The sequence below is a fragment of the Mobula hypostoma genome, chromosome 15 (assembly GCF_963921235.1).
Source record: "Mobula hypostoma chromosome 15, sMobHyp1.1, whole genome shotgun sequence".
NCBI lineage: Eukaryota > Metazoa > Chordata > Chondrichthyes > Myliobatiformes > Myliobatidae > Mobula > Mobula hypostoma.
Window position 1 is genome coordinate 55,831,075 of NC_086111.1, and position 16,721 is coordinate 55,847,795.

At 41.1% G+C, this 16,721-nt stretch overlaps 1 protein-coding gene across 6 annotated transcripts in view; it reads left to right on the forward strand.

The window, feature by feature from the left end:
* The window catches only part of LOC134356877 (FYVE, RhoGEF and PH domain-containing protein 3-like), a 269,626-nt gene that overhangs the window by 69,853 nt on the left and 183,052 nt on the right, over positions 1–16,721 (forward strand). Inside the window, exon 1 of one of the 6 annotated variants that reach the window (XM_063068111.1) lies at positions 6,332–6,647. The exons of 4 other annotated variants lie outside the window; for them this stretch is intronic. Coding sequence is in view for 1 of the 2 variants with exons in the window: in XM_063068103.1 (XP_062924173.1) it covers positions 10,738–10,882 (145 nt within the window). In the remaining variant the exon portion in view is untranslated. Of the gene's footprint in view, positions 1–6,331; positions 6,648–10,731; positions 10,883–16,721 lie in introns of those variants that run through there. One more of the 6 variants, XM_063068103.1, reaches the window with a different exon arrangement.

Below are 16,721 nucleotides of genomic sequence, written 5' to 3' on the forward strand. Positions count from 1 at the left end.
CCACGGTGGGTTAAAATGTAAAAGACCTGTTGAGGTGAGTTTAACAGGTGTCATTACAGCATAGCTAATGTTATTTAAACTAGCTGGCTAGCTGCTAAGGAGCTACGCTATTGATGTCCTACGTGATGAGGCCAAACTCCCTGTAGACTTGCTTAAAGTTGTAATAGAATAAACATGATAATATAATATAATATAAGTACATATTTTAATGTCACATTTGCTGTGCATATACCCAACTTGGTTTACAGATTACACAAAATCACTAAACAAAGTATTACATATAACCTTGGAGGTCGACGGGTGGGGAGGGGGGAATATGGTGTTGCGGGGGTGGGGGTGGGGGTGCTACCTCCCTGAAATGGTGGTGATACCTCCCTGAAATGAGTTTTTGCAGGGTAGGATGTCTGCAATCAGAGGTGTTCAAATCTGGCGACCAAGTAGAATACAAAAGGTCAGGTATGATCTTTGGAAAGCCATCTCATGTGCGAAGTAGCAATCCTGGACCAAACTGGAATCACTGAAGATTGCTGAACACTTTGGGAGGGTTTGAATGCTATTAACCTCTTACACAAAGTGAAAATCAATCTCAGGGTTGTTTATGGTGACAAAGTACATGTATGTACTTTGATAATAAATTTACTTTGAACTTTGGTCTGAGATTTGGTTTGCATAATATAATAAATTGATAATTTCAATCTGTAAATAGAGCTCTTGATCTCTAGCAAAGGATGCAAAGGGCATTGCAAATCTGTTTATGGCATTCTATCAAGTGGAAACCGCAGAAACTGAAATTAGGCTAGCTAAAATTAAAATTCATGCATCTCAGCTAGATTGAGGAATTTGGACAGTTGTTGGTGTGAGTAGTCTGATATACGCACATACAGTGGCATGCAGAAGTTTGGGCACCCCGGTTAAAATTTCTGTTACTGTGAATAGCTAAGCGAGTAAAAGATGAACTGATTTCCAAAAGGCATAAAGTTAAAGATGACACATTTCTCTAATATTTTAAGCAAGAAAACTTTTTTATTTCCATCTTTTACAGTTTCAAAATAACAAAAAAGGAAAAGGGCTTGATGCAAAATTTTGGGCACCCTGCATGGCAGTACTTAGTAACACCCCCTCTGGCAAGTATCATAGCTTGTAAATGCTTTTTGTAGCCAGCTAAGAGTCTTTCATTTCCTGTTTGGGGGATTCTCGCCCATTCTTCCTTGCAAAAGGCTTCTAGTTCTGTGAGATTCTTGGGCCGTCTTGCATGCACTGCTCTTTTGAGGTCTATCCACAGATTCTCGATGATGTTTAGGTCAGGGGATTGTGAGGGCCATGGCAAAACCTTCAGCTTGCACCTCTTGAGGTAGTCCATTGTGGATCTTGAGGTGTGTTTAGGATCATTATCCTGCTGTAGAAGCCATCCTCTTTTCATCTTCAGCTTTTTTACCGACGGTGTGATGTTTGCTTCCAGAATTTGCTGGTATTTAATTGAATTCATTCTTCCCTCTACCAGTAAATATTCCCTGTGCCACTGGCTGCAACACAAGCCCAAAGCATGATCGATCCACCCCCGTGCTTAACAGTTGGAGAGGAGTTCTTTTCATGAAATTCTGCACCCTTTTTTCTCCAAACATACCTTTGCTCATTGTAGCCAAAAGGTTCTATTTTAAGCAACACACAACAAAGTTGCTGGTGAACGCAGCAGGTCAGGCAGCGTCTCTAGGAAGAGGTACAGTCGATGTTTCAGGCTGAGACCCTTCGTCAGGACTAACTGAAGGAAGAGCTAGTAAGAGATTTGAAAGTGAGAGGGGGAGGGGAGATCCAAAAATGATAGGAGGAAACAGAAGGGGGAGGGATGGAGCCAAGAGCTGGACAGGTGATTGGCAAAAGGGATATGAGAGGATCATGGGACAGGAGGCCCAGGGAGAAGGAAAAGGGGGAGGGGGGAATAAAAACCCAGAGGATGGGCAAGGGGTATAGTCAGAGGGACAGAGGGAGAAAAAGGAGAGAAAGAGAAAGAATGTGTGTATATAAATAAATAATGGATGGGGTACGAGGGGGAGGTGGGGCATTAGCGGAAGTTAGAGAAGTCAATGTTCATGCCATCAGGTTGGAGGCTACCCAGATGGAATATAAGGTATTGTTCCTCCAACATGAGTATGGCTTCATCTTTACAGTCGAGGAGGCCGTGGATAGACATGTCAGAATGGGAATGGGATGTGGAATTAAAATGTGTGGCCACTGGGAGATCCTGCTTTCTCTGGCAGACAGAGCGTAGGTATTCAGCAAAACGATCTCCCAGTCTGCGTCGCGTCTCGCCAATATATAAAAGGCCACATCGGGAGCACCAGACACAGTATATCACCCCAGCTGACTCACAGGTGAAGTGTCGCCTCACCTGGAAGGACTGTCTGGGGTCCTGAATGGTGGTAAGGGAGGAAGTGTAAGGGCATGTGTAGCACTTGTTCCGCTTACAAGGATAAGTGCCAGGAGGGAGATCAGTGGGGAGGATGGGGGGGACGAATGGACAAGGGAGTTGCGTAGGGAGTGATCCCTGCGGAAAGCAGAGTGGGGAGGGAAAGATGTGCTTAGTGGTGGGATCCCGTTGGAGGTGGTGGAAGTTACGGAGAATAATATGTTGGACCCGGAGGCTGGTGGGGTGGTAGGTGAGGATCAGGGGAACCCTATTCCTAGTGGGGTGACGGGAGGATGGAGTGAGAGCAGATGTGCGTGAAATGGGGGAGATGCGTTTGAGAGCAGAGTTGATGGTGGAGGAAGGGAAGCCCCTTTCTTTAAAAAAGGAGGACATCTCCCTCGTCCTGGAATGTAAAGCCTCATCCTGAGAGCAGATGCGGCGGAGATGGAGGATTTGCGAGAAGGGGATGGCATTTTTGCAAGAGACAAGGTGAGAAGAGGAATAGTCCAGATAGTTGTGAGAGTCAGTAGGCTTATAGTAGACATCAGTAGATAAGCCGTCTCCAGAGATAGAGACAAAAAGATCTAGAAAGGGGAGGGAGGTGTCGGAAATGGACCAGGTAAACTTGAGGGCAGGGTGAAAGTTGGAGGCAAAGTTAATGAAGTCAACGAGCTCAGCATGCGTGCAGGAAGCAGAGCAACTTTGATGTGTGTTGCTTGAATTTCCAGCATCTGCAGAATTCCTCGTGTTTAAGTTCTATTTTAACTTCATCAGTCCACAGGACTTGTTTCCAAAATGCATCAGGCTTGTTTAGGTGTTACTTTGAACCTTTTGAGTAGAACTTTTTGACTGCAAAAGGGGGACATTATGGTCAAGAGATGCCGCCAAATGTCGTTGGGAAGCGGCAACGAGAGGGAGAGAACAAGAATCGGATGAGGCCAGGACCACATGACTCCAGGATCAAAGAGTCAGGAGAAAAAAGATGAGAGAAGAAGAGAGAAAGGAGCTGAGAAATGCACCTGTCCAGAATCAGAGACAAACAACAAACAGCAGAAGAGATGAAGAGACGGGGGATGAAAGGCCTGCATGTCTCCAGAATGACAAAAACAGGCACAGGAGGAAGAGAGAGGAAGAGGCAAAGGAGCTGATAAATGCACGTCTCCAAGATCAGAGATAAAGAATAAACAGCAGAAGAGATGAAGAGATGGCGGATGAAAGGACTGCACGTCTCCAGAATGACAATGGGAGGCACAAAGGTGGCAGATCAACCAGAAATGATGCCATCAAAAAGTGTCCTTCGTTAAACAAGGAGGAACTATATTTGCCTTGCTACACGTCGTTCTTCTTTAATAAACTGAGGCTTTCTTCTTCAATTTCCAAAGCAAAGCGATACCAATAGCATTCAGGAAAATTTACTGTTCATTCTGGTCACATCAGACTGCACTACCCTTCTCTCAAAGGGTGCCCCAACGGGTCACCCCGTTGTCTAGTACCTTAGTAAATTTAAGAAAAATAGCATGCTGGAAATCTGAAATAAAAGCACAAAATGTTGGAAACACTCAGCAGGTCAGGCAGCTATAAAAAGTAATAGGCGACACTATTTATCAATGTATGATCCTTGCTCTGTATTTGAAAATATTTAACATAATATTTTATTTCTATTATTGCTGATAGATTTATGGTACTCACTTGTTGGGTTTCTCTGTTTGTATATGTTTTAGCTCTCATTTACCATCTGTAGACTTCCAAAAGGATACCTTGTGTGTATAAAGCCAGTTATAACACACCTTCAAAGTAAGAGTTTAATGCCTACACCAAATTGATTCAGTTTCCTAAGAACAATTGATTTTATCTGGATTGTACAGTTTGTTCTTCCTTCTTTGTTTGCAAATTGACCTGGAACCATCAGCAAAATTTTAAGAAGTTATTTCTGGGATTTATAGGTCTTGACTGAAAATGTATCTAATGTTTTCACTGAAGAATTGTATTCAGTCTATCCTTCAGAGAAATCAAGGCAAAGTTGATTCCAATCTTCCTTCCTAACTCACCCCCTCTGCATTCCTCACCACCAAGAAATCCATATCATCCTTAAACCACACCTCCCTCTCCTCATGCACCAACCCCTAATTTCTCTCATTCTGTACATCACCCATCTGCACCTCTCATCTATCCTGTACGTCTTCACATTTCCTTTACTCTCCTTCCTTGCATTACTCACTCTATTTTCTCTCATTGCTCCCCCGGAATACTTCAATAACTGTCTCTTGCTGCTGTGAACTCCTTCCCACATCTTCCCTTAACCCCCCAGCCCTTCCCTCAACCAACCCTCTTCCCTTACCCCTCCCCAATTACCCTCTCCACTTCCTCTTTCCACGTCCTCCTTCCCCTCCCCTTCCCTTCTCCACTCGCCCCTTCCCTTTCCCCTCCCCTTCCTGCTCCCACCCCTTCTCTCCCCTCCTCCTCCCCTCTCCATTTCCCTGCCCTTCCCTTTTCTCCATTACATTTCCCCTCTCCCCTTTCCCTACCATTCTTTTCTCCCCTTCAACCCCAATTTCCCATACTCCCTTCCTCACTCCTTTCCCCTTTGCCCCATTTCCTAACATGATCCTTGTCCACCTCCCCTTCCCATTTTCTCTTTTCCTCTTCCCCTACCTGGTTCCCTTCCTCCTCACCCCTGCTATCTCCAATACCCCTCCTCAATCACCTCCCACCCATCTTTCTGTCCCATACACCAGTAAATGGGACAATCCTCTTTCATCTCCTGCCCCCTCCACTTCATCTCCCACCGCACTCGTCTCCCATTTCCTGCCCCTTCTCTCCCATCACTCGTCTTTCTCATCTCCCATCTCCCATCTCCCATACCCTAACCCCTCCCATCTCCCATCCACCATCTTCTCCTACCCTCCTTTTCCAGACCCCTCCTCTGCCATCCTACGCCCTACACCTCCTCCCTCCCCGCTCCTTCTCCCTCACTCACTCTCCTCATCCCTCTTCTCCCACTCACTCCACCACCTTCCCTCCCTCCTTTTCTCTTCCCTTTCCTCCTTTTCTCTTCCCCTCCATCCCTACCCTCACATTACCCCTGCCCTTGTTTTCTTCACTTCTCTCACTTATCCTCCTGCCCCTCACTTAACCTCCCTCCCCTTCCTAGCCTATCCCCCTCATTCCCCTCACTTCCCTATCTGCCTCATTACCTGCCCATACCTCATCCCCATCCCTCCTTCCACGTGCTCCTTCCCCATCCAGCTCCTCCCTCCCCTTCCCTTCCCCTTCTTCCCAATGTTTCTCCATTTCCCTCCCAACCCTTTGCCCAATCCCCCTCCCCCTCCCTTTTCACCCACCCCTTCGTCCTCTCCCCTCCCCCCTCCCCACTGTTTGTCTCCCCACATGTTGGAAATGAGGAAAGTTTTTTCTAATAAATTTCACACATTTTTATTTTCTAAACACCTAAGATAACCTGGGCATTAAGTGGGGAGATAATGTTTTAACATATACTTTAGGATCAGGATGAGTCAACTTTATGATACAGCAATTATTTTTTTTCCTGTCTGTGTTGGTAAAAATGTGAATTCTAGAAAGTAGTTCATAAATATAGATATATAAATAACTTAACTTGTGAACATTTCCAAAAACAAGTGCTTATTTTAAAACTGGAATTCTTATGTGGAAAGTTTTCCTAAAAAGTGACTATATTTGAAATGAAGCCCGTTAACATCGTGCCATACACAGCGTAGAGAAGCTTATAACTTTAAGGTCCAGGGTTAAACGGGCAATATTTTCTCTTCCAAATAAAAGCTGGTGATAATATCATGTAACTATTATTTGAAGGAGCGCTGTTTGTCTTTTACTGCACATCTCTCTTTGCTTGCTGCAGCCCCCCTTCCTGTAGCCGTCATTTGTTGTCATGGTAACACTTGGAAGGCATTATGTAGGCTGAAAACTACTTTTCCTTTTTCATCATGGAGGCAGGCATTGTTACGAATTCAATGTATGCTTACAGCTGTGAATGGATCTGAAAGAAAGCTGCAGAACAAGGATTGGTTGGACTATTATATTGTTTGGAGGCCCTGAAATAGGAAAAGCAGGCGAGCCCTGATGCTGACCCTCAACTTGCAACATGCTTTATTAGAGCCTGTGCAGATTGTTTGATTAATCAACTGCTTGCTATCAGCTTCCAGCTTCTTCCAGCTATGATGCGGGTTACAATGCTTTGAGAAGGGCCTAGGATGCGAAGTAGCAGATGGTGAGTTGCTGGTATCGCACTTAAACCTGTAGAAAACCTGCCTCTTAAGAGGACTGAATGTGATTCTGTACTGGATTAGTTCTAAGATGGTGTCTTCATGATTGCCATTTTATCTGCATTTCATGCAACATTTCTGTGTGAAGGGGGTCTAGAAATATATGTGTATTCTCAATTTATAATGGGCAGATTTTGTCTTATTTCAGTTGTCTGATGCATTGCTAATTAGGAATTCTTTGAGAATTTTTCCCTTTGCCAAAAGTAACTGCTGGCTCAGCAAGTATTTTTGGTTATCTTAATATGTTTGAAGAAATATAACCTGCCTCTCTGTTGCAAGGTAATTATGAATAATATAAAAGCAGCTATCCCCACAGTAATTGTTGGGTTTATATAGGAGAATTATAGTAATATAACAATCAACCAGGTACTGTATGAAATTTGCTAGATTTTGATTATCTTATGAAGAACTAATCTTGGTACTCTGTGCTCAAGCATACTGTTACCATAACGACAGGACTGCCAGTTGCAATAGGCTTTGACACATTGCTTTACATTTGATGTACTGCTGGTATAGTGACTGACCTTCAGAAACCTCAACATATCACGTGAATAAAGCTTCCTAAACTTCAAGGTAATTAATATTTGTGACTAGTAGTTGTTGATATAATTAGTTTGAATGTTCAAAATTTTAAAGATTATTGTAGCATTCAAATGGGGGCATGAAAAGAGTCAGTTTGTACATATTTCTCCATTTTAGCACACAAAATGGAGGAGATTCCTGTCTTACTGGGTTGGTCTATCTGTACTGGCTTTACTTTGGGTAAAGAATAGTACTAATAAGTTTTTTGAACAATAAAAATTAAAAAATAATCATCAGTCAGTGTGGACCGACTTTCAGTTCAGCTTGCTGGTGAAGCACAAAACTTTAAGCATAAGCATCCAATAATCTTACCTAAGTTATTTAAAAAGGCAGGAATTTACACATTTATTCTGTCCAACAAACAGCGGTATCTATTCAGTGTGCTGATCTGCTGCCTCTCGATGCAAAACGATCTTATTTTTACTTGGTGCTTGTCCCACTTTTTCTAACAAACCAGGCCATAGTCAATTGATTAAACTACTTGTCTGGAATGTTTCCTGAAATAAATTGAGACTGTGGTTAATATTTGATTATTCTTTCTATACAAGCAAAACTGGTCATTCTATCATATGCTTGGACCACCCTTTTGCTTATTAGGCGATGCTGTGGTCTATCTGAGGCATTTTATGTTCAGTCGGCGTTTGCTGTTAAAATAACAGCAAGGACTAATATTGCTTGGTGTTACTTGTGGTTAGATGGTGTAGCAGTTTCAGGCAAGGACCATATACAGAGTTAAATGTGAAAATGTAAAGTTCGCTGATAGAGTAGACCTATATTTTTTCACCATTAGCTTTATTTATTCCTTTCTCTTTTCATGAGGCACTTGCTGTATTTGCTCATTAAATTTACTTAACTATGAGGAATAACATTATGTTATTGCAAGTATTTAATAGTGTAAAGTGCTACTTACTTCCTGTCAAACACGTCAAAGTACAGAAAATTAACTCAAACACGAGGAAATCTGCAGAAAATTAACTATTGTTTCATTCCAATGCAGCACACACAAAATGCTGGAGGAACTCAGCAGGCCAGGAAAAGAGTTAAACAGTCAACATTTCGGGCTGAGACCCTTCCTCAGGACAAGTCTTTGGGTTTTGGCCCGAAATGTCAACTGTTTACTCTTTTCCATAGATGCTGCCTGGCCTGCTGAGTTCCTCCAACATTTTGTGTGTGTGTGTTGCTTTGGATTTCCAGCATCTGCAGATTCGCTGGTGTCTGTTGTTCCATTTCTTCAGGTTTTCACACCCTTTGGGAATATTTAAAATATCAAGTTTTAATTTTAAACATTCTTGCCTCCTGTTTGCAACAACTCCCTATGCCCTTGGGCTTTTTAGACTTGCACTGTTCATTCTCCACTCTTTTTTAACCAGTTGGGTTGTTTCATTCACAACACGCTGGAGGAACTCAGCAGGTCGGGCAGCATCGTTGGAAACGATGAGTCGACGTTTCGGGCCGGAACCCTTCGTCAGGACTGTAGAGGGAAGGGGCAGAGGCCCTATAAAGAAGGTGGGGGAGGTTGGGAAAGATTACAAATATCTTATTTATTTCACAGTGGCATAAACACCTCCCCATTTCAATACCTTTAACTCATGATAAAAGATGAAGGAATAACTCTCACAAAATGGTGGAGGAATTGTGTGTGTTGCTTTGGATTTCCAGCATCTTGTATTTGAAGGAATAACTCTAACCTATGTGCCATTACATGTACAGCACATTCAGAACCTTGTATATGCAGAAGCGGTATTATATATCAAAACAATTCTTGAAAAAAGGTACCTGAAGTAGATTGATTCCTCTTCTTCAGAGTGGTGAAGGCTAGGGCTCAAATGTAGGCAAAATGTGTTGGAATTTTAGATCCTATGGAGCAGAGGTTTTTCAGAAATGCAACCAAGACATTGGTTGTGTACTTGGCCCTGTTGAGGTGGTGCCCACTGGTTGCACAAAGTCTAGTCTAATTAGTGCTCTAACAATGCAGTGATAACTGGCAATGTTTTGTGCAAAAACCTTACCAAATATCAGCCAAAGAGCTTTCCATTTAAAGGTAAATTCATCAAATATCCATGAAAATGGATAGATCAGCACTCAGCCATGCTATGATGAATAAAATATTTGAGGCTTAAATCATATCCAGAACGCTGTTTATTTCTACAGTTGCAGATTGAATTTTCTTTTGGAATATAAGAACAGGAATAAGCCATTTGTCTCCTTAAGTCTATTCTATCATTTAATTAGTTACTGGCTGATATGTACCCTGTCTCTGCCTCCCTACCTTGATTTGACAACCCTTAATAACTAATTCTAATAAGAGCTCCAAATTTTCACTATCTCTTTTACATTGGTACTTTTTGGATGTTACCCTTGCTCCAATTTTATGAACAAATTCTATTCCCACACTCATCGCCTTCACTGGAGGATATAATTAATTCTGTGTTGTACCATGAGTTTGTTTGGACATACACATTGTGATTACTTTAAAGTTGTGTATACAAGAGGGAGCAAGCCTGGTCTATGTAAACTGACTTCGGTGTAATCCTATCATTCTAGAGAACTTATGTTGTCCAACCTGTGTAGAACCCTCCTCCTAGGCAAATATATATTTCCTAGGTTGCAGTATCCAAGACAGATGAATTACAGTTTTGTACAACAAAACATTCCATCAACTCTTTTATAGCCAAGGCCCCTTCGGGAGAGGGCCTGTCTCTTACTAGTTTTAATTATTTGGATCTGTCCACTAAATTTTATTTATTTTTTTCACTTGGATCCTAATTTTGCTCTTCCATGACAGTCCAATAGCTGGAAAGTACACTTATCTTTCTTGCTTGCTAGTTTGATGGGCAGTCCAAGTTCATAGAGGTTCAAGAGACTCTGCAGAAGCTTGAAATCTTGAGCAACACACAAAATGCTGGAGGATCTCAGCAGATCTAGCAGCATCTATAGAGGGAAATGAACAGCTGAAGTTTCAGGCTGAGGCTCTTCAACAGGTTCAGCGTTCATTTCCATCCACAGATGTTGCCTGACCTGCTCAGTTTCTCCAGCATTTTGCATTGCCTTAGATTGGAACATCTGCACCAGGAAATAGATGTGATTTGTCCAAGGCTGCTTTTGGTTGTTTCACTTGAGATGGACCAATTTGCCCCCTTAAAAACAGTAAAAGCACTTTGAACATAAAGCAGAAAGAATATTTGTAGACTACAATGATTTTCAGAATCAGGTGCATTATCACTGACTTAGATGACATGAAATATGTTCTTTTGCTGCAGTAGAACAGTGCAAAGACACAAATTACAGTAAATTACAAAATAAATAAGTCATGTACAGTGCAATAAAGTAAGAATGAATTAGTGTTCATTGGTTCACGAACTGTTTAGAAATCTGAAGATGGAAGGTCTGTTTCTGAGTGCAGGTCTTCAGGCCCCTGTACATCCTCCTTGATGACAGCAACAAGAAGAATGCATGTCCTGCATGGTGAGGCTCCTTAATGATGGCAGGATACACAAAGGACAGTCAGTGGATGTTGTTTACTTGGATTTTCAGCAAGTCTTTGACAAGGTGCCACACATGAGGCTGCTTAACAAGATAAGAGCCCATGGTATTACAGGTAAGATACTGGCATGAATAGAAGATTGGCTGACTGGCAGGAGGCAAAGAATGGGAATAAAGGGTGCCTTTTCTGGTTGGCTGCTGATGACTAGTTATATTCCACAGAGGTCAGTGTTGGGGCTGCTCCTTTTCCATTATATGTGAATGATTTGGATGACCAAGTTTGCAGACGATATGAAGATAGGTGGAGGGGCAAGTAATGTTGAAGAAACGGGGTGGGCAGAAGGACTTCGACAGTTTGGGAGAATGGGCAAAGAAGTGGCAGATAGAATACAGTGTAGGGAAATGTATGATCATGTATTTTGGTAGGAGGAATAAAGCTGTAGACAATTTTCTAAAGAGGGAGTGCAAAGGGACTTGGGAGTCCTTGTGCAGGATTCCCTAAAGGTTAACTTGCAGTTTGAGTTGGTGGGAAGGAAAGTAAGTGCAAGGTTAGTATTCATTTCTTGAGGACCTGAATATAACAGCAAGGATGTAATGCCGAGGCTTCATAAGGCATTGGTCAGCCGCACTGTGAGTATTGTGAGCAGGTTTGGGCCTCTTATCTAAGAAAAGATATGCTGGCATTGGAGAGGGTCCTGAGGAGGTTCATGAGAATGTTTCTGGGAATGAAAGGGTTAATGTATGAGGAGCATTTGATGACTCTGGACCTGTAATCACGGAAGTTTAGAAGAATGAGGGGGAATCTCATTGGAACTTGCTGAATATTGAATGATCAGGATCATTGTTCCCTCTAACCTGTGTGGGTGCACATCCATGCCATAACTAAAATGCTCCCCTGCACATAGCCTTTGTTGTTGGAATTGGACGCAGCTACAAAAGGTTTACGAAACGTGAAAGATTTTCTTTGCTGTACTATATTTCATTATATCCTTCTGAAATGCCCACTTCACTGCCTCTGCTACTGTGTGGTAACCGGAATCTCGGGAGCAGAAGGCCCCGAAATCCTCAGCTTTGCATGTTTCAGTGGCTGGGGAGAGGTTGATGGTGCTCAGGAGGCTGTATCGGAGGGCTGGTCGGAAGCTCGAAGTTTTTGGACGGATGGACTCAGTGTCAGCTTTGGTTGGCTGCTTCCAAGGCATCGGCAAGTTGGCGGTGCCTGGAGGTTTATGGCAGGGAGTTTCTCCCTTTTGCCGCCTGCTTTCGGGGCCTCGGGAGTCGATCGCCTCGAGGACTTTTGAGACTTTATTTACCGTGCCCATGGTTTGTTCTTCATCAAATTATGATATTGCTTTGCACTGCTGTAACTATATGTTATAATCATGAGGTTCTGTCAGTGTTAGTCTTTGGTTTCTCCTATTTTCTGTGATATCACTCCAGAGAAACATTGTATCATTTCTTAATGCATATATGCATTTCTAAATGACAATAAAAGAGGACTGAGTGTTCTCATAATCTAAACTAGTAAATAGAATCAAAAGTATGTGATTTTCAATTTCATTCTAAATATCCATAGTATGCATATTACAAAAAAAGCATTTAAAGAGCCACGCTGTCTTCAGGCCATGTAAAAATTTCCTGCTCAGAGAATTTTTTACATAGTTGTAAAAAATATTAGAGGGAACGTTGGTAGCGTGGATGTGGGGAGATGTTTCCTATAGTGGGTGAGTCTAGGACCAGAGGACACAGCCTCAGGCAAGAGGGACATCCATTTAGAAAAGAGATGAGGAATTTCTTTAGCTAGATTGTAGAGAATCCGTGGAATTCATTGTCTCAAGTGGCTGTGGAGGCAAGTCATTGAGTATATTTAAAGTGAAGGTGGATAGTCAGGACATTAAAGGTTACGGGGAGAAGGCAGGGGAATGAAGTTGAGAGGGTTAATAAATCCAGTCATGATCGAACGGCGAAGCATATTCGATGGTCCGAATGGCCTAATTCTGCTCTATTACTTTATTGAGGCACTAACTCTTGAAGATTGCCTCGATGCTGTGGAGGTTTGTGTCCTTGATGGAGCTGGCCCAGTCTACGATCTCTGTAGTCTCTTGTGATCCTGTGCATTGGAATCTCCATACCAACCGTGATGCAACCAGCCAGAATGAGCCCCATTGTGTATTAATATAAATGTGCAAGAGTCTTTGATGTTATACTAAATCTCCTCAAACTCCTAACAAAGTAGAGCTACTGGTGTGCCTTCTTTGCGATTGCATTAATGTGATGAGCCCAGAACAATCCTCTGAGACGTTGATGCCTAGGAATTTAAAACTGCTGATCCTTCAATGAGCAACACACATCAAAGTTGCTGGTGAACGCAGCAGGCCAAGCAGCATCTGTAGGAAGAGGTGCAGTCGACGTTTCAGGCCGAGACCCTTCGTCGGCCTGAAACGTCGACTGCACCTCTTCCTACAGATGCTGCTTGGCCTGCTGCGTTCACCAGCAACTTTGATGTGTGTTGCTTGAATTTCAAGCATCTGCAGAATTCCTGTTGTTTGCGATCCTTCAATGAGGACTGGTCTGTGTTAAAGTCCACCGCACTGAGACAGGTTAAATAAGGGACTTGAGCATACGTGTTTTTTGGTATCGGGGTGGGGGTGGGGGGGGTCTGAAATCCGAAAAATTCTGAATTCCGAAATGCAACTGTCCCTAAGGATCTTGGATAAGGGATTATGGACCTATATCATGAAAACTAGTCTCTCTGCAGTTGTCTGTCTATACTTTCCGCTACCTTGCGAAAACAGCCAACATTAATCAAGGACTCTTCCTTTCCTGGTCATCCTCTAATCCCCTTTCCACTGGGCAGATTCAAGAACTTGAGAACATTTACCAGCAGATTCAAAGCCATTTTCTGCCCTGCTGTTGTAAGACTATCAGCGGACAACATACGCAATAAATATGAACACTTTATCTCTTAATCTACCTTGTCATGGCCTTTGTATTTTATTTGTCCTCCTGCATTCCATTTTCTCAGTGACAGTAACACTATATTCTAAATTCTGTCTGTTTTTTCTTCTTTGTGCTACTTGTTTATTGAATGATCTGTATGGATGGCATGCAAGCAATAACCTTGCATGGTATTTTCATTGTATTTCGGTCTACGTGACTATAATAAATTGTATTTCATTGTATTTCGGTCTATAGGACTATAATAAACCAAATAACAATTATTAATATTTTGAAAATTTGCAACATAATCTTCTAATTCTCTGAAGACAAGCATGTGATATGGCTTCTTCACCACGCTAACAACCCGTATTGCCATTTTCGAGGAATTAGAAACTTGAAACCCAAAATTCTTGGGTTCATCAATATTCCTTTGTGCTCTATTGTTTACTTCCTGTGTCCTGTGTGACTTTCCAAAATGCATTACCTCGTACTTGGTGTGATTAAATTCCTTCTGTGAATACTCTGCCCAACTTTCTATCTGATTTACATTATATCCTGATGTAGTTTTAGTCAGCTGTAATGTCATCTGCAAACCTACTAATCATACATCTTATGTTTGCAAAACCAATTTGTTAATATATATCAGAAGATTCAAGATTGTTTAATGCCATTTCCTGTACACAAGTGTAAAGGAGCATGAAATTATTGTTACTCTGAATCTGGTGCAGCACAAAAAAATACAAATGTTTGTGTATATGTGTGTGTGTGTGTGTGTGTGTGTGTGTATGTGTATATATATATATGTATATGTATGTGTATATATGTGTGTGTGTGTGTGTGTGTGTATATATATATATATATAGTGCCTGAGTCCTCTGTGTTGTTTATGATGCTTCACATAAATTTCTCTTCATTCAGTTCTGTTATCTTGATTATTATGCCACTGTAGCTGGAGGAAAGAGCCTCTTAACACCTCCTGTAACAATCCTTTTTAGCACCTTGTCCAAAAGGATTGATTCTGGGAATGTGAGTGTTACCCTTGGCAATCCATTGAATCAGCACTGCCCTGACACCTATGCAATTACATTCATTTGTTAAGTAAGGAGACCAAGCTGTAAGTGTAGGTCTCACCAGGCTTTGTGAAATTCCCTTTCTATTTCGAACCCCTTGCAAAAAAGGCCGCATACCATTTCCCACCCAATTGCTTTCCGAGTCTTCATTTTTACTTTCTCTCTCGTGAATTAACACATCAAGACCTGGACATTTGTTCAATGTGCCAAAAGATGGCACCTTTGCACAACCTGTGATTAAATTGTTGGCTTGCATTATGCATTGAAGTCTGTTAAGAGTTTTGAATCTGTGGTAAAGTTTGCTTGTGAATTGGTATCAGCTGCTCTGAAGTGTAAATCTCATCTTTTGGTGTTGTTTTGGCTGGGCTTGACAATGGGGGAAAAAATGTTGTTATTCCATGGAAAATAACTCTGCTATTCCAGTGAAATTATTTGTAGAATCATAATTTTTGTATGTTTGGTATAATAGGGCATTGATGTTCTTGAGTGGAATTGTGCAGGGATAGCCTTGTCAGCTGCATTCCATAAAATAAAACCAATGCATAGAATAACCTGATTGAAGTGGATAAGGTTTAATCAATGAATTATCATTATTTTAATGATTAGATGTAATAACAAAGTTAGAATTAGAAAACAATATTAGGTTAGAGTTGTTGGAACCCAAAATTCAAGATATTGACTTATTTTAGTAAGACAATTACTTTCACATGTAGCTCTTGAATTTGCAATTCAACACTTCTCATTTAATTATCGTATTTTATTCTACGGTGCTATTTTACCAGCAGGAGGACAGAACCAGCAGTAGGAGCCAGCTGCTGCCCATCTGACACCACTTTTTGATCTATGAGCCATAACGCAGTTGTATTGAATTTAGAATACTTAGATGTTTGATAATGTTTCTGACAGATTAAGACTTTAAGACTTGTCTCGGAAAAATGTATGAACTATCATGGCAGAGCATCAATGCATTTTATTTACAAAAAAAATCTATAACTGTTCCAACCAAAGAGTAAAGGAGTTACTATTGCTGTGGTATTTCTTCCCTTTATCATTGGTGAGCCCAGCCAAACAACATCAGAGGATGAAGTTATATGTTATAATAGCTGACTTCATCTTAGTTCATACCAATCATAAAATTCCTGTAGATTTTAGATTTTTTTTGGCTGATTGTTCTGAAGTATAAGAGAGTGACGAAAAGCTAAATAATTATAGCTTGTTCAAATATTTTTGCTGTGACCTACAGCAGTCAGTTTCATGGATTCATTAAATCTCTGGCGAAGTCTTGGTGTACAAAATATCTCAGAGGAATGATTTTTGCGACTATCACCATTGCTGCTGATAACCTTATTTCTGACTTCGTTTAAAAATAACAATAACAATTTTGTTTTGGTGCTACTCTAACAAGTCTGAGTTTTGGGAATTAGCTCCTTAGATGTACACTATTTTCCCCTGTGCATTGTTAATAACATTTGAGTCTTTTAAAGATTTACATGGTTGTCTTTAAGTAATTTAATTCTGTATCATGGTCTCTGGCACCTTATCTATAGAACAATAGTTCTTCTTTCTTCATTTCTGACGATTAAATTAGCAATCTTGCAGTGCATTGGCACAGCTTCCCAATACAAACAGGCATTAAAATTGCTCTGATAACCAACATCTATTTAAACTTCTTTCTAAGTTCTACATTTATACCACCAGAGCTTGAGAGCTTAGCATTGTTCACACTGAATTTCCTCACTGTATGTTTGCATTGTTTTGTTTATTATCTTGTATATTTTGATTCAATATGACTATCCTTATTCTTAATTAGGCATGGATTTTTCAGGAATCTTGTCATTCCTTAATTTCCGTTTGTTTTAATCCTTGAACCAATCCTATTCTTTACTGAATATTGGTCTGTTTTTTTTGTATTCAGTATTTTACTGTCTTTTATTTAACCTTGGACCA